This window comes from Centroberyx affinis, unplaced genomic scaffold (genome assembly GCF_046629955.1).
Source record: "Centroberyx affinis isolate AG114_WGS23_722 - 3 ecotype Tasmania unplaced genomic scaffold, CSIRO-AGI_Caff_v1 ptg003570l_1, whole genome shotgun sequence".
In the NCBI taxonomy this organism is placed as follows: domain Eukaryota; kingdom Metazoa; phylum Chordata; class Actinopteri; order Beryciformes; family Berycidae; genus Centroberyx; species Centroberyx affinis.
Window position 1 is genome coordinate 197,125 of NW_027281500.1, and position 23,900 is coordinate 221,024.

At 42.4% G+C, this 23,900-nt stretch overlaps 1 protein-coding gene across 2 annotated transcripts in view; it reads left to right on the forward strand.

Annotated features, from left to right (window-relative positions):
- The first annotated feature begins 404 nt into the window (after nt 1-404).
- LOC139661644 (growth factor receptor-bound protein 2-like) overlaps nt 405-23,900 on the forward strand; it is a 29,976-nt gene continuing 6,480 nt past the window's right edge. For both annotated transcript variants that reach the window (XM_071540160.1, XM_071540161.1), the window contains exons 1-2: nt 405-790; nt 20,467-20,564. In XM_071540160.1, the coding sequence (XP_071396261.1) occupies nt 713-790; nt 20,467-20,564 (176 nt within the window). In that variant the 5' untranslated portion in view covers nt 405-712. The remainder of the gene's footprint in view (nt 791-20,466; nt 20,565-23,900) is intronic.

A 23,900-nucleotide genomic window follows, 5' to 3' on the forward strand; every position in this document is an offset into this window, starting at 1 on the left:
GTCAACCCAATCTCTCTTAGAAGTGGATTAGAAAATTCATGGAATTAAATTCTGTTTCCTGTCATTGCAATTCAGTTCAAATTCTGTTTTCTTAGAGCTGGGTGACATTCCAGTTCCAACACCAGGGATTGGATTTTCCATGCATTTTCAATTCAATTCATAAATAACCACATAATAATGCTCCTGATCTACTATTTGGCTACTATCAGTAAGCAACATCTGGCTGTCAAAGCTGTCCACACACATTCCCGTTGGTTATTGGACGGGGCTTTCCCCTCAATGCCATTGGCTAATTAATGAGAGCGTGCGCTGTAATTGGCCCGAGGAAACGTCAATCACGTCGTTTCCTTCCTCCGCTGGTCACATTCACCTCTAATGTTGTATTGTCTGGGCGCGGCAGCACGTTAAATACAGCAGATGCTCTGTGTTTGTGAATTGCTATCTAATGTTATGTAACGATATACTGAATTGTGCTGTAGCAAGTCTATTTCTCGGGTGTTTTTTCTGCTACAAAGGAACTCGCCGTGAAGTTTTTCGCCTCTGCGGGAGCTTAGTGTGGAAGAGAAAACGTGAACCGCGGTGTCTCTTAGTTACTTACTACATCATTTGATTTACTTCTTGGAGGAATAACTCAGACTCCGCTGGAAACTTCAAAGGGGCCTTTTCTCTGAGTTTTTTAAACCCCTAAACGGTGTTTGTACGCTTTTTCTCTATGGAGGCCACAGCCAAGTTCGACTTCACAGCGACAGCAGACGACGAAATGAGTTTTAAACGTGGGACTGTATTAAAGGTAGGCTAAATATCATTTTGTTTACGGCCCGTAAAATGTCAGCGCAAGCATTGCTCTCTGTAATGTTAGTTGTTAGGCTGGTTTGTTATAGAAAGAAACTATAGTAGCCTATATAAAACCGGTTTAATGTTGTATTATGCTCGCTGTGTTATGCTAAAACTTGTCATGGAAGAGCTAATTTTATATTGGAATGTCCAAGTTTAAAGAAACAGTCACTAAAACATATTACTGACTGTTTTTAAGACTATTTACAAATGGTTCGAAAAGATGATAGTGGTGAGAGCTATTGTCATGCAGAAATGTGGACAAAGTTTATCAAGCAAGACCTATTTAATGTAACAATGTAATCCATCAGATCTGTGCATTTTAACCTGTGGTCCCACAGTGGGAGGCTTTGAAGCTCAAGCTGGGAGGCAAAGTCAAAAAATAAAACTGTCAAAAGTTCACAAAAACCACCGTCCAAAGTTTGTGATGTAGCTAGGCTTTCATCAATACATAACATTTTTTGTGGTGAGATATTGGAGCAGGAAATCTCCAGTATCCTCCTCCTCCTTTCTGATTTTCCCACTCCTTAGTGGAATACTGTGTGTGTGTGTGTGTGTGTGCGCGCACACGCGCGCTGTGTGCAAGTGCAAAAATCTGGCAGTATGTTTACAACCACTCCCCTTCCCTGGGAATTGGACAGCTCTGTAATTTGAGGGTCTGTCAGTACTACACTTCCAACTCACATCACCCGTGACAGCAGGAGTCAGGCAGTGAGAGCGTTCCATCTGTACAAAGTGCATGAAGGCAGCCAGTGTGATGGCGCTGCGGCCTGGGCCTGCTTTGCAATAAACTGGCCCTGATTAATACTCAGTGGTGCTTCTCACTGGCTTTACCCCATGGCACCAAATTAGGAAATAAGCTTCATCTGAAAGCTTTGCATGAAGCCTTCCTCCAGCCATGGTTGGCCTGCCTGTATTGCTCCTACACTCTGTTTTGCCATGCATTTGGTCATTACCATCTGTCAGGTAGCAAGCACAGTCACTTTACAGTTAGGGGCTACTTCTACTTTTCTCAGATTTTAATGGGGCTGTAAGTAAACTATGACCCCTCTCACCTCCCCCATTCCCTTGGGTTACAGTGGCGTGTCACTGAAATGATTAAGTCAGCTAATTAGTGAAGTGTCTTGTGCAGAGGTAATATGTCATGATGCAAAAATACTGTAATAATAATACTACTTTGTTATAACCTTTTTTGGCTTGAGAACAAGGCTTTTTAGCTTTCATAGCTGAAATGTGTTGTGACGCTGGACGCTCGCTAGTGCTGTCCTCCATGACTGAGCTGTTGAAAACACATGGGGAGCAGATAATGGGTGGGAGTGTCTTGAACCTGAATGAGCAATGGGCTTTTGTTCCAAACAAGTACGGGTCAGAAAGTCAGTTTTGAAAAGGTAGAAATCTTAGTACCTGTTGAGTCATTGATATAGATCAACAACCAATCAACAACCCAAACAACCCCCGCAGATGTCATTTTCTGCTATGGGACAGTAGAAAATATTATTTCCACTTTAAACCTATGATTTAAGTCCAGGGCTACACACAAATAAAAAAATATAAATAATATGGAAATAATGATGACTACAATTTTTAAATTGGAAGAGACTGCAATTTTTTATTGAAGTGTTTCAGACAGCCTCCTAAATGGTATTTTGCTGCTATGCAGCATCCTTGACTTACAAGTCAAGTTGCACATTGGGGAAAATCAATCATTACATTCAATTTGCTATTTTTTTTATCCTCTCCAATTTTTTTTGTGTTTAAGCCCGTGAAAAGACATACATAGAAAAGGCTGCATCCATATTTATCCCAATTCACATCACAATAAAGAAAATATGGATTTTTTTGTCATTATCATGCAGCTCTGCCCCGGTCACTAAAACAGGTCCAGCTGGAAACCTTCATGCTTCAGTAAAGGTATGCTAAAGCTGTGTCAGTCCTCTACCTTTCTGTCAGGCTGTCTGTTCAGGATAAGGTCGTTTGATGGAGACGGTAAGAGGCATTTGAGCAATGAGCGCATGCTGGATTACACACACAACAAGAAAACACACTTAGAGACATGCAAGCATACACACAGACATGGACAAGCATGGGTAGGCACACACAGACTAGCTCAAGTCAACATTACACACACCACAAACTAGTAAGTCACTGTGACTGCCTGCACTCTACATCCACAGAGGCCAAACCAACAGATGTCTTGCTCTCTTGTTGTGCCTGAATTCTGGCCCCTTGGATCAAGTTCAACACGGAAAGCTCTTTTTATCCAAGCTCTATTGAAGCCTACTGGAGAGAAGTGCCAGCCTGCCTGAGTCCCCGGGGCCTGCATGTGGCTGCGCTTGGCAGCTCTGTAAAATATTTATCATTCGAGAGTGTGAAGTGCGTGTGTGTCTGTGTGGCAACCGTTGGCTGATAATACCCCCTTCGCCCTGCGGCCCGGATCTCAGCACTCCACTCCTGTGAGTCCCGAGTTGTGCAAGTGCTCTGTCAGCTTCCCGGGGAGGTGGAAAGGGGGAAAAAAGAGAGAGAGAGATGGTAGGATAAGTGGATGAAAAGAGCGTAGAGAAAGTATTGGATCAGATTCAGGAACGTTAGCTCTCTCTTGTTCCCAATTGAAGAATAGACCGCAGCGGACGGGGCTGTTTGGTTGGGCTGTCCCAGATTCATTGGAACCCTCTGTGTCTTTTCTCTCTCTCTCTAGCTGCACATTTCAGAGCTGCCTGGTTTGGGTTTGGCAGCATGCTCTCGCTGTGCTCTCCACGCTTTGCGAATGCTGATCATATTATACCATGTGATTCAGTTAGTCCTCAGTCAAATTGTAGAAAAGACTTGCATGTGATGCACCTAAACATCTTGCTCATTTTTTCTGTCAGTAATAGTTATTGAATTAAAGATACATGTCCTGCATTCCTCCTGGGTGTATTTATATATTTTCCATCACTGTGTAGTTCTTCCACCACTTAATCAAAGGAAGAGATGGTTCATAGACCTAATAGTCAAGAAGTGACCAGTAGTTTTTTTTTGTATATAGCTGGTAGTTTTTAAGCAGTCTGGTAAGGAGAACAACTTTCCATGAAACCTCTTGACATTTCAGAGAGGAGAGGATGAGGCAAGAACACTTTTCCACAAAGGCCCAAGGCTGCTTCTAAAATTGGATTGGTTATACTAATGTGCTTTGAAGGATATGCCACTTCTGTGCCCACGGTAGCAAACTCTTTCCTTTTCCAGCAGACACCCATAGCACCTGGGTAATAGTAACTGTGGAGTGTGTGAGACTTCCCCTAAAGCAGAGCTGTCAGGACAGACCCGGCTGCTTATGGCTGAACACACCAGCACCTTCCTTCACCCATGTTTTACCAGGCATTCAGACTAAGAAGTCACACCTACACATTTCACCTATTTTGCATGGGACCACCTTTACGTTTCCAGGTTTGTCCCATTAAGATCAATGATTTCTTCTAGAAGGGAAACCTGGCCATTATACTGTAGCAGCAGCACATTTAGTGACAGACAGCAATACAAATACAGCAAGAAAAACATTTCATAGTAACTTACAATGTGAGAGAGGCACAGCACTAAAATAATCATCTTTATCAAAGCATCAACAATTTCCAAGATTTGCTTCCCGCAATACTAACAGCTGCTTCAAACTCATTAAGGAACCAGAGCTTCGCGTTTCAAATCCTTCTGCAGGCTGTTCCCATGCAGAGGGGCATGGAAGCGTTCTTACCCATCACTATCTAGCTTTAGCCACAGTCAGCAGGAGTGACTCTCGGGACCTCTGACCAAAACGTCCTGTTAGGTCCTTTATGAACTGTACCTGTCCGTTACGCTTCACCGTTATCAGTATTACATTCACCCCTGTTGCTACCGCTGTTATCGCCTTACCAACCCTTCACCCCACGGTGGATATTGAGTGCTCTCTGACAGGAAGGTTGCAGGATGTAGGGGGAGGAAATACACCCAAATCAATTGTGGCCATTTATAGAGTGGCTTCAGGACACGGTAATCTATTTCATCCTCCTCTGTGACAGCCACACGGCTCCTGCTCTCCCTCAGGCTGCAGCAAACAAAGGTGAGGAAGGCAACTGCATTCGACTACCAGTTTCCTCACACCTTTTTCCAGCTCATCCGAGAAACAGACAGAGAGGGACAGAGAGGGAGGGAGGCAGGAAATGAGAAGCTCTGGAGAAATGGTCTTGTTTATTTTATTCTCCCCCTCCTTTTGGCCTACTGATAGAAAAGGAGGGAAAGAGGGATATACACAATCACAGAAATAGTGTGGGAGGGAAAAATCAGGCAAGAGAGACAGACAGAAGTAGTTGATTTGTGTCAAACCAGGTATTTATGTCTGTGCTGCCTCTCTCTGTTTTTATATCACCCCCCCCACCCAACTCTGTCTCTCTCTCCTTCCCTGCCTATATACCTGCTTCCCTCACTCCCACGTTCTGTATGGATTATGCAAATGAAGAATAAAAATGGAAAAATGTGTGCAAAAAATGGGTTACTCCAAGCATGGCACAAAGACCGTACTCTTCTTCTCCTTCCTGTTCTTCTCCCTCTTACGTCTAATGTTCTTCCTCCCTTTTTTACATGATGCAGAGTGAAGAGTAGAAGCCAGAAACAAGAAATGAACAATGAGCGAGCAATCAGTTGTTGTCAGGCTATTAGTACAAATTGAGTTTTTATCCCTTCTTCTCCCGCAGCCATGGGAGCATTAATAATACGTATTGACTTTGAAACAAGCCTGACCTAATTAAAAGCCCTCTTGACTGGAGGGCTAGCGCATGCACACACACACAACGCACACACACAGATGTTTGAGCACTACCCACGTCGCCACTTTGAATACTGCTGTGTTATTTATCAGAGAGCGACAGTAAGAGCTGACAGCGTCCCTGCCCTCCATGTGCTGAGGGACGCCTCTTTGAAGCTCGCTGTCAGCTTTCCTGTGTCTCCTCCTGTGTGATTTGACGGAGCGGACAGCGGAGCCATTTCCTGGGTTTTCGACACATCCAGGGGAAGGAGTGAATCCTATAAGGGGGAGAGGGGACATTTGGGAGAGTTTTTCACAGGTTGAGAAAATGAAGCAAGGAGAAAAAGAGTCCATTTAAGTGATTCCAGGTAAAGGATGTGGTGTGCAGAGATGTGGAGACAAAGCACACCAGTGGATTTCTGTAGTTTTCTGTGATTATAGGTTGTCATTATTGGCTTTCTAAGGCTCTTGTGACTAAATATGTTTGGTTTGGATTGGCAGACAGAATTATGAAGTGCTATGTATTGTTTATTTGTTGTCTATGCCAGTTGCGGCCCATTGTTTGAGGACTTGAGGGGCTTCCAGGGGAAATGTTCAAAATCGCAAGCACTTGCGGTATTTGCGGGGAATGATTGAGCTTAAAAAAAACAAAAACACAATCGCAGAAGTCTTGGAATGACTATAATTTGCCTCGGGGCGCAAGTGCCGGAGGCGATGCACATAATTTTCTTCTGATTGTTTGCTCCACTAGCCAGCTTTATAACCAGGAGCACATTCATGTGTTTGACAGTGTGGAAACAGAGACATGGTTTCCTGTCACACCAAATGCCTCTTTGCACACATCGTGGGAGCACACACGCTCGCACATTGCAGGAACACACACAGATATTAGACACACACACACACACACACACACACACGGAAGGTACAATCCTGATGGCTCTGCATAACAATATTGACTGGTGTGTGTGTCCAGTGCTTTATAATTTATTAGAGACGCCATCACACTGAGTTGAATGCTGATTTCAAAGGAATTCTTCTCTAAAACCAGTCCAGTGATGTAACCCCACGGACTGGCTTGACCTCTACCAAGTGCACCAACCAGTTAGTCAAAATTATCACGCTGCCTTGTTTGCCTAACAGAAAAGATGGTGCTTCCACTAAATTTGGTTTTGTTTGTCCCACCGGGTTTACTTTTTATGTGATTCCAGTAAAGCCACTTTGTGTTATTAGCCAATCTGTGTCTATACCCAGATCTGAAAAAGAACACAATGATACCCTTATATTGGCTCCTCAGCCTTCAACATCAGGAAATTGCTCCATTGTTGTAAGAACACTGGTTGACTTGAAGGAAAAATGGAGCAATCTTGCCTTGTCAGTTCTCTCTCTCTCTCTCTCTCTCTCTCTCTCTCTCTCTCTCTCTCTCTCTCTCTCTCTCTCTCTCTCTCTCTCTCTCTCTCTCTCTCTCTCTCTCTCTCTCTCTCTCTCTCAGTGGCTTTAAGGCTATTGTTTCAGTCTGAATAACAGAAATAGATTGGTATTCAGCTGTCTTGACAAACAAGGCCTGCATCAATACTTTGAGTGAGGATATTTTATTTAATGTCTTTTCAGGTTTTCAAATTCTGAAGAGGGTGAAAATTTGCAGGAAAAAAAAAACGTTCTCAGTGGGGATGATGATGATGATCGTGCTGATTCATCCTGTTGAAAAACACACACTTGCAACACATGTATTCACACCACAACCTCAGATTGCACATGCGTATACACAAGAATACACACCCACACCCACACACATTCAGACTCTTGTGACTCATCTTCACCTTCCTGTCTTCCCGGTGATATGATTACTGACATCACCTGTGTGTGTGTGTGTGTGTGTGTGTGTGTGTGTGTGTGTGTGTGTGTGTGGTGGCAGTGAAGCTCTAAAGCGTAATTGGCCCTCAAAGTTTGGTTTCTGCTATTTTCTGCCCAATTCATCCCTTCCCCTTGATATATTTTCTCATCGGCTCTGCTCTACCCGGTTATTAACCCTGTCTTTCCTTTTAAATTCTCCTCCCTCCCCTGTTCCCTCCCATCACTGTGATCCCACCAGTCCAATCTGGGATCCTAACAGTGCCCAGATCCTGTTCATGTGTTCGCAGCAGGGAGGTTAAAATCCAACTTCCTTTGTGGCTTTCTATGTTAGGCCAGTTACTGGAGTGTGCAGAAACCAGTAAATTAAGGCTTGAGGAATGCAAGATTTGTTATTAACCTCAAGGTGTTTCATATTAAAGTCAGGGTAGGATGTCTTACAAATAGTCTGCTACAAAAAGTAAACAGTTGTCATTCAACCATGGCTCCACTGCCTTTACTTGGCAAATCACGCCTTTAGGAGAGAGAGAGCTTTTAGGGATTTGGCTGAATTTTTTGACTCATGAGCTGCTGTTCCCCACAGCTTTTCAGTTAGGTTGGTTCAACGACTTTAACACCCCGCTTTGGAGAGAAAGACACGTTCGCAAGGCAATCTTTTTTGCAAAGCATGTTGAAATTGAAGGTGCAGGCACTTGAAAATTGATCTTAAGATCACATTAAATATTAGATCAAAGTACATTTTTATAAATTATTTCCCTGGATAAAAACTAGATGTGGTGAAAGTCAAGGTCCGTTAATGATACTAGGGCTTTTGTGTGTAAAACGTTAGTAGAGGGACATTTATGCCCAGTTGTGTATTCATCAAACTTTTAGTATTCTTATATCTGATCAAAATGTACGGCTGACTCACAGAATGAGTAAAGTGTGTGTGAACTACACAGTTTGTCTTTTACATCATTTATTGATGAAACTGGACCTTAAATAGACTCCTCTGAATGTATGCCTACTTTTTCTCAAATTATAACAGTATAAAAGCATAAAGAGAGAAATTTTAAAACATTGATATTTTGTAGATGCCATTTCAATTAATGATCAATCATTGAATGATCAATGTTCTTTTTTTCTGTAATTAGAGAGGTTATTTAAATTCACACTCCAGTTAAAAAAAAAAAGGTTTTGCCTTTTTAGCAAACTATCATACACTTATTTGACTATTTATGCCAATCCCGACCCTCTGCTCTTCCTATTAAATAAAACTGTTTCTCTCCCTAACTGATATTCCATTGGCTTACACCTCTGAATGAACCCTCTCTCAAAATGCCGTTACATTGTGACTTTAAAGGGCTGAAACGCTTGTTCCCTTGAGCCCATCAGCCAGTGAATAGTTTCAGCGCTCGGCATGATGTCACTGTCCTCGTCTGGAACAATGCCAGAGACCGGCACATCCCCAGCGGTGGCACCGATGTGCTTATCACTTTGAGAGAGCACAGCAGCAGTTATTCCCTGGCTTCCTCCCGTGGCCTTGGTGTTTCTTTGGTTGGCAGCGATGTGCTTTTTAGTGAACAGTTTTTTAAATCAAACCGCTGTCTTTTAATTTTTTGCATGCTTCTCTGCGAGGATGTAACGGCGTTCACCTGCTCCATGATCACGTCAGCTTTTTGTGGGGCCGTAATGCACCTGCTTCCACTGCAGAGAAACTGCGACGGTACTGACCATTAGGGCTGGACCCGAATATTCGACTATTCGGATATTCGTTCGTTGGGTAGGTATTCGGTTTTAAATTTTGGGATTCGGATATTCGTTTTTTTAAATGTAATTTTATATGTAATCCGTAAGCCGGTTGCCATTGACGCTGCGAAGCAGTTTCTTTTTTTTTTTACTTGCAGTCAAATGTCAGTCACATTAGCTGATCGCCATGGTGGCACAGAGAAAAAAGTACGACCTGAAATTCAAGCTGTGAGTTGTCAAATTTGCTGAACAAAACTCAGGAGAAGCAGCAGCAAGACATTTCTCTGTTGATCTTTTTTTTTTTTTTTCATCTTTTTTCTAAGGTAGGCTACCGGTATTTTGATATGGGGCTCTCTCTCTCTCTCTCCCTCTCTCTGCGCTTTAGACCGTAACCGCCGTGAAACAATCAGAAAATAACGTTTTATTTCTCTGATTCACCGGCTTTCTCGTTACTACCGCTCCCTCTCTTCATTCACTTTGTAGCTCGCCGTGTATAAGCGCTGTGTTTTTGTGAGGAGGAACTGTGACTATGTGTGAACTTTGTCGGGTGAACTGTTACCCATGTATGGAAAGCCAAGCAGTTTGAAGGTTAACACGCTTAACCACCCCCCGTGGCCGGAGCTTCGAATATTCGCTGTTGATTACTACCGAAGCTCCGAAGCCCAAAAAATTTTATTCGGGACAGCCCTACTGACCATTACCACAGTTTCTGCCTCACTGAAGTTCCTCATTTTCACTTTGTTCAGTGCCATTTTGGTCCATAAGATTATGAACGTGGGCGTTCTCATTTGCATAATATGGCATTTCTGAGGCAGCGCAATTATGTTAATTCATAATTAAGGTCCTGTGAACGCACTTCCCATTTACAAGTGATTGGGATTCATCAACATATGCATGTGAATACGACTGGAAACAGATGCTTCCGAACATTTGATTAATTAATTTTTAGTTCATTACAATGGGCTCTGCGACTATCCCAGGTCCTGTGTTTGTAGCTGTGGTAGTTAATCTGTGTGACCAAAAAAAAAACATTTTGCCAGCGAATATTTGAGTAACAACTACTGAGCTCACAGATTTTGTGTAAAAGATTTGGAACTTATTAAATTTGTCACTCTTATGCACACGCCTGAGCCTGTTTTTATTATCGTATACCTTCAAATTCCTGTTCATTTCTCCGAAGTTGCCGACCCCAGCTTTAAATAGCCAATCCCTTTTTATCCAACGTAGCGTGCTCACCAGCCAGTGGCATTAACGCGACAGGAAATTGAGGTTAGGCATGGGAGCGGGAGCAGCATCCAAATATCCAGGAACCAACATCCCATTTATTTCAGTTTCAGTTCACTGTATGGATCTATTGAAGTTGAACTGCTGTGTGTTGGCAGCCACTCCACGGTTCTTTCACTCCATTACTGAGATGAGAAATCTAGTCACTCTACTCTAGTTTGTCAATTGTGTCTCTCCTCTCATCCTCCTCCTTCGTCTTGCCATGCAAGTCATGCCCTTGACAAATTTGGGTGCCAACTTCTTGACTTCTCAAAAACGTGTGCAATGATGAAAGGGTAGTAAGCTTCTGATGCAATGAGGTCGTCTGTTCTGATCGAGGTGTTGTGTCTGACGCCCGTCTCACCGTGGATTCTGTCAGTCACCGCCTGCTCCCTGCCTCTCAGTGAAAACAAGACTTCATTAGCATGCTGTTTTTCTCATTTTCTCGCTCTCCCTCTGCACTGCACTGTCCAAATTTCCTTTTCTGTCTCTGTTTTGCCCTCCCCCCCTCCTCTCTCTTCCTCAGCCTTTCTCATTATCACTTGCTCTCCTTTTTCATCCTTTGTCATGTCTCCGCTGTACTCGTATCGGCGCCTCACCTTTTGAATGCAAAAAGCGTGTGAGGATTTCTCGTCTCTTGCCAATTAGAAAACATAAATGTGCAGGAAAACCTGGCAGCGGCTTAGCTTTTATATTCTCTAAAAGTCGTAGATTTCAGTCTCTCTGGTGCCTGCTGCTCGGTAATTGAATTCACATTCACATGGACCATCACCAACGCCTCCCCACCCCCCCAACCCTTGTTATAATCCAGCGGTTTTGAACCAATCCTCCATGGCACCCTACAGCGCAGTGGCAAATCCCCTTCTTCTCCTCCGCTCCCTCATCTCATCCTCCTCTGCCCTCATCTTCTCTCCCTCTTTGTTCAGGTAGGAGGTAGTCGAACAGGATTGAAAGGGAGGGGGGGGGGTGCATGAATAATCATCTGTGCCCTATATTTAGGTGGAAAATGACAGCTTTGGTGTGTGCATGCGGTGTAAAACCGCATTCCATGTGGAGCTGCTCACGAGATACAGATGTTCACTTGAATTTGTTAACCTCCTTTTGCTTTTTCAAAACCTGCGTTACCACCCTAGATATTTAATATATCGTGTGTTGTAAATATTGCTGATTGACGTTTACTGAATATGTTTTTATTTTTTGAGGTAGACTGAATCTGCATCTGGAATAGTGTTAATATTAACTCTGATTTAGGACAGGAGTGGTGTTCTCATCCACAGATACTAATGTGGGTTAGGGGGCCAAACATGTTCAGCCCATCATGTGTGATTCCCTTCCTTCAAATAGACATGAGCAGTGTTTCCCATACAGCGGTAATATTTGGGTCAGCCTGCCCAAGTAAATGAATAGCCTATATTGAACAAGCAACATGTTCAATGTCTCTTCCAAATACCTAGAAATCACTAGACAGGCTCCATTTCTTGTGTTAAGAAATGGAGTTAAGGCCAGACTTGGAAATGAATTTCATTCAGATGTAGCATTGTAGCATTGCTTTTGATTGCAGTAAATTTGTCCTGGATTTAGGCAGCAGACTGCAGAATCTGCAGAATGAGGAGATTTTATACAGTATCTCTCTCTGTCTGATTGCACATTGCAGGCATTGCACCTTCAATTCTCTTTCTACAATAGCTTCCTGAATATCACTGCATTCTCACAAATTGCTGTTTCCAGACTCGCTCTCAGAGCCAAATCTGCACGCATTTTCCACCGCTGGTTCACACGGAAGACCCCTGTCCTAGAATACCTCTTTGAAAAGTGTTGTGGTGAAGTCTGGAGGGTTTCCTTTTTCAACATCCCCGGTCAGTCCAAATGTGTGCGGATTCAATTTTATGCTGTGGCTTGCCAATTGTTCAGCCTTTTCTCTCAATTCATTATTCTCCTGTTGGAGTACCACATTAGATGTCTGTAGCTGAGTTATCCGACACTCCATGTTGGACAACTCCGTGAGTTTCTGACTCATCTCTCATTGAGTTTTATTGTGGTTGTAGTTTGTCAATTGCAGCCCGTATCTCTGCTAGGGTTGCAAAGGGGTGGAAAATTTCCGGTAAATTTCCGGAAAGTTTCCGGTAAATTTCCATGGGAAGTTAAGCTGGGGAATTTTGGAAATATTCCAAATTGGAAACTTTCCATGGGAATTATGGGAATTTATGGGAATTTATGGGAATTAATGGGAATTTATGGGAATTGACTGGGAATTGAGGGTAATTTAATGGAAAGGTATCATATCCAAGCATAAATATTTGTTTTGTTATAAGCAGACATCCATCCAAAATAATACAATTAAAACAGATTTATTTGTAAGTAGAACTTTATCAAGTGTTAAATATTTTATTGAACAATCAATTCTTTCATTGAAGAACAAAAACATGAATGTTGAGTTGCATGTAGGGGGCGTGGCCTCTGTAGCCCTGCAGTAAGCAGTGTGCTATGTGCATGTGATTGAGGAATAGCATAGATATTCAACTGTACTTGCATGATATCTGGTTGTTTTAGTCAGGATTATGCTAAAATATATTTTCCCCAACTATATTTAAGTTCCCTATTAAGAGCATACCTTCAATTTTGTAAATTCCTGGTTTATTCCCGTTTATTCCCATAAATCCCCGTTAATTCCCATAAATTCCTGTTAATTCCCATGGAAAGTTTCCAACTTTGAAAATTCCCGGAATTTTGCAACCCTAATCTCTGCTCTTATTATAGAGCAAATTAGAGTAGGCCACTCTTGCTGATTCTCTCCCTGAGTGCTTTCACTTGCCATGTCACCTGTTGTTTCATCACTGGTGTAGTAATTTTTTTGGTATTTTTCTTTTATTTCTTCGTTGGCAAAACCTCATACGGCTAAACACTTAATTTAGAACGTGCACCTTTGACATAGACTGAACTCACAGTAGTAATTCTCAGCTTTCTCAGCGCTCGCACCTCACAAGCGGACATGACGCTGGACGTGACATACAACATGACAGCTTTTGCCCTGCTATACCCTGAACTAGGTCAGCACTACTGCTGTGAGATACCTGACCCCCTCTCCTCTTTTCTGCCTCCCTCCCTCTCTCTCCCTATCGCACAAACTTTTTCTCTATCTCATCATCATGTCTCGCTCTCTTTCCTTCCCTCTTTTCTCCATCCCTCTCCTGCCTGTCTCTCTCTCTCTCTTAATCTCTCCATCTGTCGGCCACTTTCTTTCTCCTCTGTCTCTCTCTTTCTCTCTTCCGGTTGTCAGAATGCTACTTCTTCAGTATAATGACTCTTAGGAGCCTAGTAATTATCTCTTCCCGCATTTCCGAAAACAAGCACATACACGTACACACACACACACACACACACAGACATTAGCTCATGGCAATCTTTGAGCCATCCTGACCCAAACAAACCCTTGCTGCATGAAGTCATATCCACTCTCACTGTGACTCAGCGGTGTGTGTCAAGCCTAGACAGCGGGCCTGACCACATTAGCACCTGTTAGAGCCCCAGTGTCTCTGCTGGATCACTGCCATCTCATTTAGATCCACGTCTAGCTCATTAGCGCTCCCAGGCAAGAAACTGACTGGATGAGTCACTGTTTCTAACAGTTTGCATGTGTGTGTGTGCTCCTTCTCTACTGCATTTGCTTTAGCATCCATATATAATTTGGCTGTGTGAGTGTGGGTGAATGGGTAAGTGGGTGTTTAGAAGAGAGAAAGCGGCAGTATGTGTTTGCGCAGCTCTCCCTCTCCATTCATTAGTGCATTTGGAGGATAAATTGGCTGTGTGTGTGTGTTCCTCTCCATCATCATTCATTTTAGTTATTTAGTCCATTTTTAAGTTTGGAGTGTTTTTTCAGGGTGTTTTGTATTCTGCTCTGTCACACAGAATTGGCAATCGCTGAGTGGAAATGAGAGACAGGTACAGAGGTGAACTCATGCACACAATGAAGTGAGGGATATGACCCATTTTTGGACACTTATTAATCCTTTTATTCATTCAATCAGTGGAAGTGGGTCACACAGTGGGTTTTCACCATGGCTATTTCTTGCAGTATCAATGCCATAAATTTGTGTATTTGTGAGAAGCACACTCAGTCATTGATATTCATTGGTCGCAAAGAAAGATTGAAGCACACACACACACACACGTGCACACCTGCCTGTGTGTGTGTGTGTGTGTGTGGGATGTGGGGGTGATGCTGTGTGTAGGCTGACAGCTGGTAAATATGCGACAGTCCAGACCAGAACAGAACAGACTGTACTAGACAGCTGAGAACTCCTCCTCCAGTATCAGTGTATATGTGCTCTGCTAATTACATCGGGCCACCACACATACACAAGCAACAAGGAACAGGTTAGGACACTCATGCTCGCATGCACAGATGTGCTCATAAAGATAACAGGCACATATTAGACACACGTGCACACACACACACACACACACACACACACACACACACACACACACGCACATACACAAACACACACCTTACTCAGTGATGTAGTGGTAAATATAAAAGCAGGCAACAGCAGGTAAAAAAACTCTATTCAATGATCAACAAGGGTAAACAACAATAAATAAAAAGAGTGTTAATTTAGGTTTTATTTCTCTGAAAACACCCTATGCTCATTTAACTTACATCAGTCTGATATTATGATTCTGTATACAATAAATATAAGGGTAAACTAAAAAATGGGGTAAAGCATGCTCCAGATAAACTCACTTTATCCATTTTTACACTAAAATTCATTCATTCTCTAATTTCATTCTCCTCACACACATGCATCCAAATCTTTCAGGAGTCTTTTTTCTCTATTCTTTTCTTCTGGCGAGGTGTCCTTTTGAAAGCGTTCATCTCTGGCACTGGGGGGTTGTTGACAAAAATTGGGTCAGATTTTGCATTAATGCCGATTTCCTTCTACAGGGAAAAAAAAGGAAGACGTAAGCTTGAATACAAGCTTTAGGCTTTCTCCGTTTTTTTGGAACAAATGTCTACAGTATCCCGCACATGACGAGGAAAACGATAAATGAAAAATTCCAAATAATTATTGCAGATTATCTAAATCTCTACAGAATTCACATCAGCCAGAAATAAACGCAGAGCTGCTCTTCTTTGATGGTGTGCATAATTCCCCTCCCATGAATGTTTACAGTAGTAGTCAGTCCACGTTATTTGCGGCCTGGGAACAGTGGCGCCACAGTAGCGACAGCAGACCAAGATTAATGTGTGTTTACTGGAAGTAGATGCAGGCTACAGGAGCCACAAGCGGTGGTCATTATTCTCCAGTGATTCCAGTGGTCATCTCCAATCTCAAGCTGTCGTCTCGTGTTTCGCTGAGAGTCTGAATGATCGAGCCGCTCGAGACCCATCAGTGTGCAGTGAGCCACAGATTCTCTTGGGTTAGCAACAAGCATGGGGGAAATGAGGAATAGCAGTACAGTACTGCGTGAGGATGCTGACACTGCTCTTTAATGCTGTGTGTGTGTGTGTGTGTGTGTGTGTGTGTGTGTGTGTGTGTGTGTGTTTGTGCACTTACATGCATATGTGTGTTACCTCAGCTGACTGAGGCCCTCAAGCCCAAAGCAACATGCCATATCTGCTAATTAGGGATCTAACTATTACTTCAGTGTGTGTGTGTGTGTGTGTGTGTGTTTGTGTGAGTGAACAGGAGGATGCCTATTGGAAAGGACTTGATAGTGGAGGTTCTCCTGCATTGGGTGCCGTTTAGGAAATAAATCATTTCCAACTGTGTGAATATCTGTTGGTTTACAAATCAGAGCATATAGGCCTGAAGCTGAGTTTCTCAGCACCTGGCCACTTGTTGAGTCACATCTCTATCAATCACCACAGATTTATTACGGTCATTTTGTGCTATGGGACAGTAAAAATCTTACATATTGCCCCAATTAAGTGCTGAAACCTGTTTTTTTTAATACACAGAGAAAGTAACATCAGGCAGGAAACAATATCGTAAGTGAATTAATTAATTCAGTTGTCATACATTTAATACCAGATGACAAATAAAATCTTTGTCTTGATATTTCATGTATTCACGCATATTGCTTTAGCTGGATGAGTATTACTAAATAAAGCATTAAAAGATCATTACAAGTCAACTTCAAAACATCTTTTGGACTGAATGTACTTCATTTCATATGGCCACTAAGAACATTACAAGTGCTTCAGTACAATGATCAGGTTTATCAAATATTTTACATGTCAAAATATTGCCATAACCTCAATGATCAGTTCAGCTATGGGAGGTTTAAAGGAACGTTTTTGTAATCAATAGCTTGTAATGGCCTTTAATGATAATATTCATCTTCCAATCCATTCTTCATCATGTCATCAAAAACCTGGTTGTCCAATGTCCAGACATAGAAATCTGCTTCACAGCACTGGAGCAGTTTTTGGAAACTGGAATCACAACAGGGGGCACAATCTAGGATTTTGCTATAATCATTGGCAACTAGCCTACAGGTAATAGACTAGGTAATATTACAAGCTGGTCACCCATGACAAGTTTCCTGCTCTTGTCATGATAGTATACATATCATTATACACATGTTGATATACAGTCTTTAACCGGATAGTGCTCACTGTAAGCTTTTACCCACCATGAATATGAGTTAAAAATAACCATTATATCAATTCAACAGAGATTGTTCTCATATCTGGCCACTTTTGTTATTCCAGTTCATAACAAAACAGTATCGCATACATTTATATTGTCATTATCAAACTCACACTTCTCTTTCATCTAATTTGAATAAAATAAATACTGTACACAAGTTAAGTTTGTTGTTGTTTTTGTATATTTATGTAACAACAAACAATCAAACAACAGTAAAACGATGAATATTTGTAGTAAAAGTTTGAAAAAAGTGAAAAAAGTTCATCCTCCAGCTGTGTGTTGATTGGCTAGAGGCTCAGCGGATGGATCTGCTCTCGTTGTCTTTCTGGGGGGAATAATGTCTCCCTCACACTTCATGGTCTCCATGGTTCTCTTGTTGGAGGTGGTCTGTGTGTTCAGGCCAGAGTTACAGAGGGACTGAGGTCCAGACGTGAGGCTGAGGTCGGCAAAGCAAGCTGAGAGATCGTCCTCAATCAAAGCAGCCGGAGGCAGGAGCTGACATGTTGGAGTGGCAGGACGGCTGCCAGTCCATCGGGACAGAGTGGCAGGACGGCTGCCAGCCCATCGGGACAGAGTGGCAGGACGGCTGCCAGTCCATCGGGACAGAGTGGCAGGACGGCTGCCAGTCCATCTCTTCAGCAGCATCATCATCAGTGGCTTGGTGGTAGTTGGCTGTGGGCCAGCTGCTGGCCATGGAGCTAGCCAGGTTGTAGTCCACCTCCATATCCTCCATATCATGGAGAAAAGCCCCACTGTTGCTGCCATGGCCAGGGTTGAAAGGGAGGAAGCAGCTGGAGTTCTGGTAGGAGCCAAAGACTTCAGTCCAGGAGCCTGGGTCAGCAGGACCGGTCAGTCCCAGCTGGCTGCTGTTGGTGATCGGACAGTCAGAGGAAACGCTCTGGACTGGCAGAAACAGACGGCAGATCTGGGGTGATTTGGAAATGTCCTGGACTGGCAGAGACAGACTGCAGGGCTGGGAGGAGCTGGTGCTGTCAGTCCCGACGGTCTGGGTTGGGACAGGAGCAGGGTCAGCATCCGGGTCGCTCAGAGCCTCCAGTAACTGCTGTCTGGCTTCAGTGTCGTTGGCCAGAAGCGCTCGGACCATTTGATCCGAATCGTCCTCTTCAGAGTCGTAGCCAGACTCTTCATCTGGACTGGAGTCGGTTGAGTTGAGGGCAGTGAAAAGTTGTTGAGATGCCATGGTCTCAGTGGACTCAGTGGTCTCAGTGGACTCTGTGGTCTCAGTGGATTCAGTGGTCTCAGTGGACTCAGTGGATTCAGTGGTCTCAGTGGACTCGGTGGACTCGGTGGACTCGGTGGTCTCAGTGGACTCAGTAGACTCAGTTGTTCAGTGTCTCAGGAAATCAGGAACCGTTGTAAAAGCAAAGCTGTTCACCGCAAGTTCATGAGAGAAGTGACACATTCACCTGCTGTGCAGTTGGAATGTCACCGATCAGTTCCAAAGCAATGCTACTGTGACCTCATAATAATACATTCATGTGACTTTTATGTGTATTGAACTGTACAAAACCCTGTTATATGCCCCTTAATATTTTATTTTATTTTATTTTATCATATTTATTTTTTTTATATTTAGTTTAGTTTAGTTCTTGTTCCCCTGAAAAGATATTTTGTTTTTTTTGCTGTCAGAAATATGTTGACCTGCCTGGTTGAATACAATTTAAATTTATAAAATTTTTTAATAAACTCTCTCTTTGCACATATTAAAGAAAGTTGTGAGTTTAAGTTAGTAAGAAACACTTTAGCTGATGAACATGTTAGGAAACTACCTGTCTTCTTTAAACCCATTACAAACTTTATACAATGTTTTAAATGTGATCAGGAGGATCTTGAATTTAATTCTGAAGCGTACAGGAAGCCAATGTAAGTGTGCCAGAATGGGGGTAATATGCTCTCTTCGTTTGGTGTTTGTCAAAATGTATGTATATGACTAGTGGCCTGTTGTGTGGCCTACACACACACACACACACACACACACACACACACACACACACACACACACAGAGGTAACACAGAGTGTAAGTAACTATTGTTTCACATTATGAACTGAATGAAAACCACCTTAACACTTAATGATTTATTTCCTAAACAGCACCTCATACTCCTGTGTCACATAGTTATGTGTGTGTGTGTGTGTGTGTGTGCGCGCGCGCCCATACCATCCGCTGAGAGTGAGATACTGTAATATAGTCCATAAATAGTTGCCACTTATAATGCATAATACATTACATCTCTACCATTGGAACTTTATGTGTGGTGCCTCCTGTCCAGCTGGATATACTGTATTAATAACTAATTTGTATCACCACTGGAGGTATATCAGTGTATCTGTGTGAGAGACTACCTGCCAAGTTTGAATGTATTATAAATTACTTTAATTTTCATCACCATGGGTAGTATGTCAGCATGTCTGGGTTAGAAGAAAGCCACTGTCCACTTTTGCTATATAGCATAGATTGATTAGATGTGTACCGCTACAAAAGCTCCCTCTGATGATTAAAGATTATATTCCTGCCATTTCTGCCGTATTACATCGTATACACTGTGCTGATTTTCAATCCACCAATAGCCTGCAATCGGATTTATCGCTTTTACAAATATAAAAAAAAAATTACATTGGCGGTGTGTCAGTGTGCCAGCATGAGGGAGCCCTTGACCTGGTGAGAGGGCATCAGTCACCCTGATGGCTCTACTGGTGCATGGAGACAGATGGTGACAGATGGGCTGTCAGTGGCTGTAGGTTGGGAACTGTGGAAGCCTGGTGGGAAACAGTCTGTGGAAACAGATATGTACATACCAGGGTGTCTGCACATCTTGAAAATGTCATATTATCTAAACTCAAGCCTTCAAAAAGGTCTTGAATACAAATATAATAAATATAGCATTTCAAGTCTTAAAAATATTGCAATTTCTTTGTGCACTGTTTTTATTGGGTGAAAAGCCCAGTCACATCAGCTTATATTCTGACAGGTCTAGAGTTGTTTTCATATTCACGTTTACTTAAAGTGTTATACTCAGAGGTCTTGAATTCAACTTGATACTTGTGGACACACACACACTCACTCACACAGGCACAATCTGGCAGGGAATCTGTGCACTCCAGACAAAGTTGTTCAGGTTGTCTGATTGTGTGATGGCCACATAGGGCTCAGCCTGTCTGCCTCTCTGTCAGTTTGTCTATTTGTCCCAGAGACACGCTTATCAGAAGTACGTCCCAAGTCCCAGGGTGGATTCAAAGTCAGACAGTTTCTGACAGCGTTATTGGAAATCTGTTGCAGAAAAAAAATAAACCTGCTTCCATTGTTCCTGTTACCTTGGACATTTTTTCCAACACTTCAGTCAGTGTTTTTTTTCTCTTTTCAGGTTTTGAGTGAAGATTGTGACCAGAACTGGTACAAAGCAGAACAGAACGGGAAAGAGGGCCTTATTCCCAAGAACTACATCACAGTTAAACCGCATGGGTAAGTCCTGATAGGTGATTCGAGGGAAATAATTACAATTCAGTATCTATGCCAACATAAATATATAAGTTAAGACTTGAGATACTAGAACTGGTCAACTAATGCTCTTTGAACCAAACTTTGTTAAAACACAGCAGATGAACATATTACATTTTAAACAAAGTGAGCCATTTTAAAGTGTTGTTTGGCTGGTCATGCTAGGTCCTTTGACTGCAATGGTGATTTTTCAGCGTTTATTTATCTTGGGAAAGTTGACTGAGCAGCAACACCGTGCTCCACATTCACACAGCTGCCCATTACAACCAGTCTTACACTGGTGGCCACTGAGCAGCTCCACTGGTTGTTGTTGTGGGAGGGCAGAGTGTTACTTATTCACTTTCCCCTACTGCATTTTGCCAGCCGGGCTTCCACCCACAAGCCCTTGTCTCTAAGCTCCAGGCAACCTCTGCTCACGATATTGCCTTTCGTGCAAAGATAAGGGAGGATTTGGTGTTACGGCGTGGCCTGCAGTAGGAAGAAGCCTGTTGGAGCTGATTTGTGGCTTAGCCTGGGCTGGTTGTCAGGTCCTTGTGGGCTCGTGTCCCTTTGGTTTGGCTTCCCAGAATCCCTCTATCTGTATGGAAGGTCCTCATCATGTGGCGCCTGGACTTTTTCTACTGAGTCAGCTGCGTCTCAGTTTTCCCTCTAGTCTTGCTACTTTGCCCAGTATAGCCCTCTGTAAATAATCCAGGAAATTTAGACAAGTATTACTTTCATTCACTTGAAACTTTGAAAAATGTTACGGGCCTAGAGAGAGGCCTAGAGAGTTATTTGTTGGGTATATAGTATTGTAGGAGCAAATTGGGGCATATGAGGATATGGCAAACTTCAGTTGGTAGCTTGGTCGTTTGTCTTCCTCCTTATTCCTCTTTAATTTATATTTTAACACTTTGTCAAAGTCTGCAGCTCGTCCATTAGAGGGATCATAAGATACTGTAGGTTAGATACTGCCAGGATTCACGCTGTGAGAATCTTACATTAGTCTGCGGCTGTCCATGCCACACTGTCACTATAGTGACTTTAAGGATACGGCTGGTGTTTCTAAATACATTTCTTATCGTCAACAAATCCTATGAAAATAACAAAATCAACAATGCATTTGCTCTACTCCCATTACTTTCCGACTTCCCACGTACCGTTTTTAGCCTTCAAACCGGAAGTCATTGGCTCCAATTGTAAGATAAAAACCTTTAAATACAGCTCACAGAGACATAGTGTCAATTTTAAAAATCGCTAACTGTTACCATGAAATGTCAGGCTATTGTAGTTATTACCAAATCAAATTCAAATGGGAACAAATTCTTCATTACGATGGGGACTTTTTTCGGTGCTACAGAACTACTTTCCTGAGATGGAAAACGCGTTTAAAGTCGGCTTATTTAGTTGTTTGTTTCATTACTTGGATACTCCTCAGCTCAGAACAGACATGATTTGTAGAAAATGATTTTCTCAAGTGCTGTTCATCATGATTAGGTTTTTAAAAGGAGTGAAGTGTCTCATCCCATGACTGACCTGAATTTGCCTCTAGATCTCTAAGGAATCATGGTGACAGCACAGTGGAGTAAATAGTCTCAGCCATATTGATTGTCCTTTACTTCAAAGACCTTTTTTGATGGCGTGAAGTAGTCAAGCCCAATACCACTTTAGCTACAGAACAGGAAGGGCTGAACATAATAGGAGATGTTACTACATGGCTTTGGTGAATACTCAATTCTGATCGGCCAATGAATCCATTCTGAGGTCTGTTATTTCTGAATAACAGACCTGTTTCAAACTAATCATGTCACTCTGCAATCAAGAAGTCCGGTCAATCTTGCTGATTCCTAATCAAATTAACTAGCGACACTTGGTGCCAAAAAGATGTCACTGTCCTGCTCGACTATTTTTTGGCAGAAGCTTGTAAGTTACATTAGCTTGTAATAAATTTAAAGGGGCATTAAGTAATCTATGACTTTTATTGAGCTCTATCGGTGACGGGTCGGAAAGTGCCGTAAATCTCAGCACCCGGTGAAGTAATGGTTGAGTCATTAGTATTGATCAACAATCCTATCAACCCCCTGCAGATACATTATGGTTCTCTTGTACTGTGGGACTTTGGGGGAGCGCAGCAGGGCTCAATCCGTCTGAAGGGTTGTGGCTAAGGGGAAAGTCCACCCTAAAAAAGCATTTACAACAAAACCTGTGAACTATGAGTGCTGAGTCTGAATTAGTGGACACAAGTCTCCCCTCACAAAATAATAGGAGATTGACTTTGTGCATGCTGTGACAACACCTAGGCATAAAAGCTCAAAGATAACACAAAGTCAGTCTCCCATTTCATTTAAAGAGAGCAACTTTAGAGTGTCCCTTAAAACATCTTGGATGGATACTATAGAGCTAAAACATAGAGCTCTCTGGTTCCCTTGTTTTGGAAGTAAATTTCCCAACCAAACCAACGAGTTACCAGTGGAATCATGAGCTTATGAATAGATACAGAAAATATGTATACATATGAAAAACAAAAAAAGACAAGGCTACAAGACTGTGTACCTGATGCTTTTCAAGAGCGAATGAACTACTCATCCCATAAGAATTGTGAGTGATGTCATCGATTCCCTTTCCATAATTTTTTAAGTGATACTAAATAATATAATCATGTAACTGTGATTTCTATTTGTAATGATTTTTGCCCCCATTCACACACTTCTCATTCCTAAAAAAAAGTCACCGTGTCTGAGAGCAAAACCATGTTGGAACGGCTTCACTCACCGACACAAGTTGCTAGCCCACTAATGTTACTTTGCTCTGATCTTGCTCCAAACATCTGCAACTTTGGAGTACGTATTGTTTCTATGGTAACAGCAACCTCTCTGATTGGTGGGAACTTCCAAAAGCTTGTGGGTAGGAACTCAGGAATGAAAACACGATTTCTTAACAACAAAGTTGAAATGGAACTGACTGACGGCTTCTACAGGAGCGTGTAGAGTCTTTTCACAGTCTGATAGCTCCTGGTAAATCAACCTTACACCTTATTCTCCAGTGTTATAGCTAATAATCAAATTTCCTATAGGAAAAGTGAAGGGGAAATTTATTTCCGGAACCTGATGTTTCAGCTCTATAGCTTCCTGAAAGAGCTTACAAATATTGATTGAACTGTACAAAAGTCAGGAGTCCTTAGCTTTGTCATCCAGCAATAAACACAAAGAACTCACATTGAGGGTAAAAAAGCATGCAGCAATTGTCTTTGTTTCAACTTTGGCAACAATATTACCATTGTTTCACCTCAAGCCTCAACAAGGTCACTCGCTCCAAGCAGTA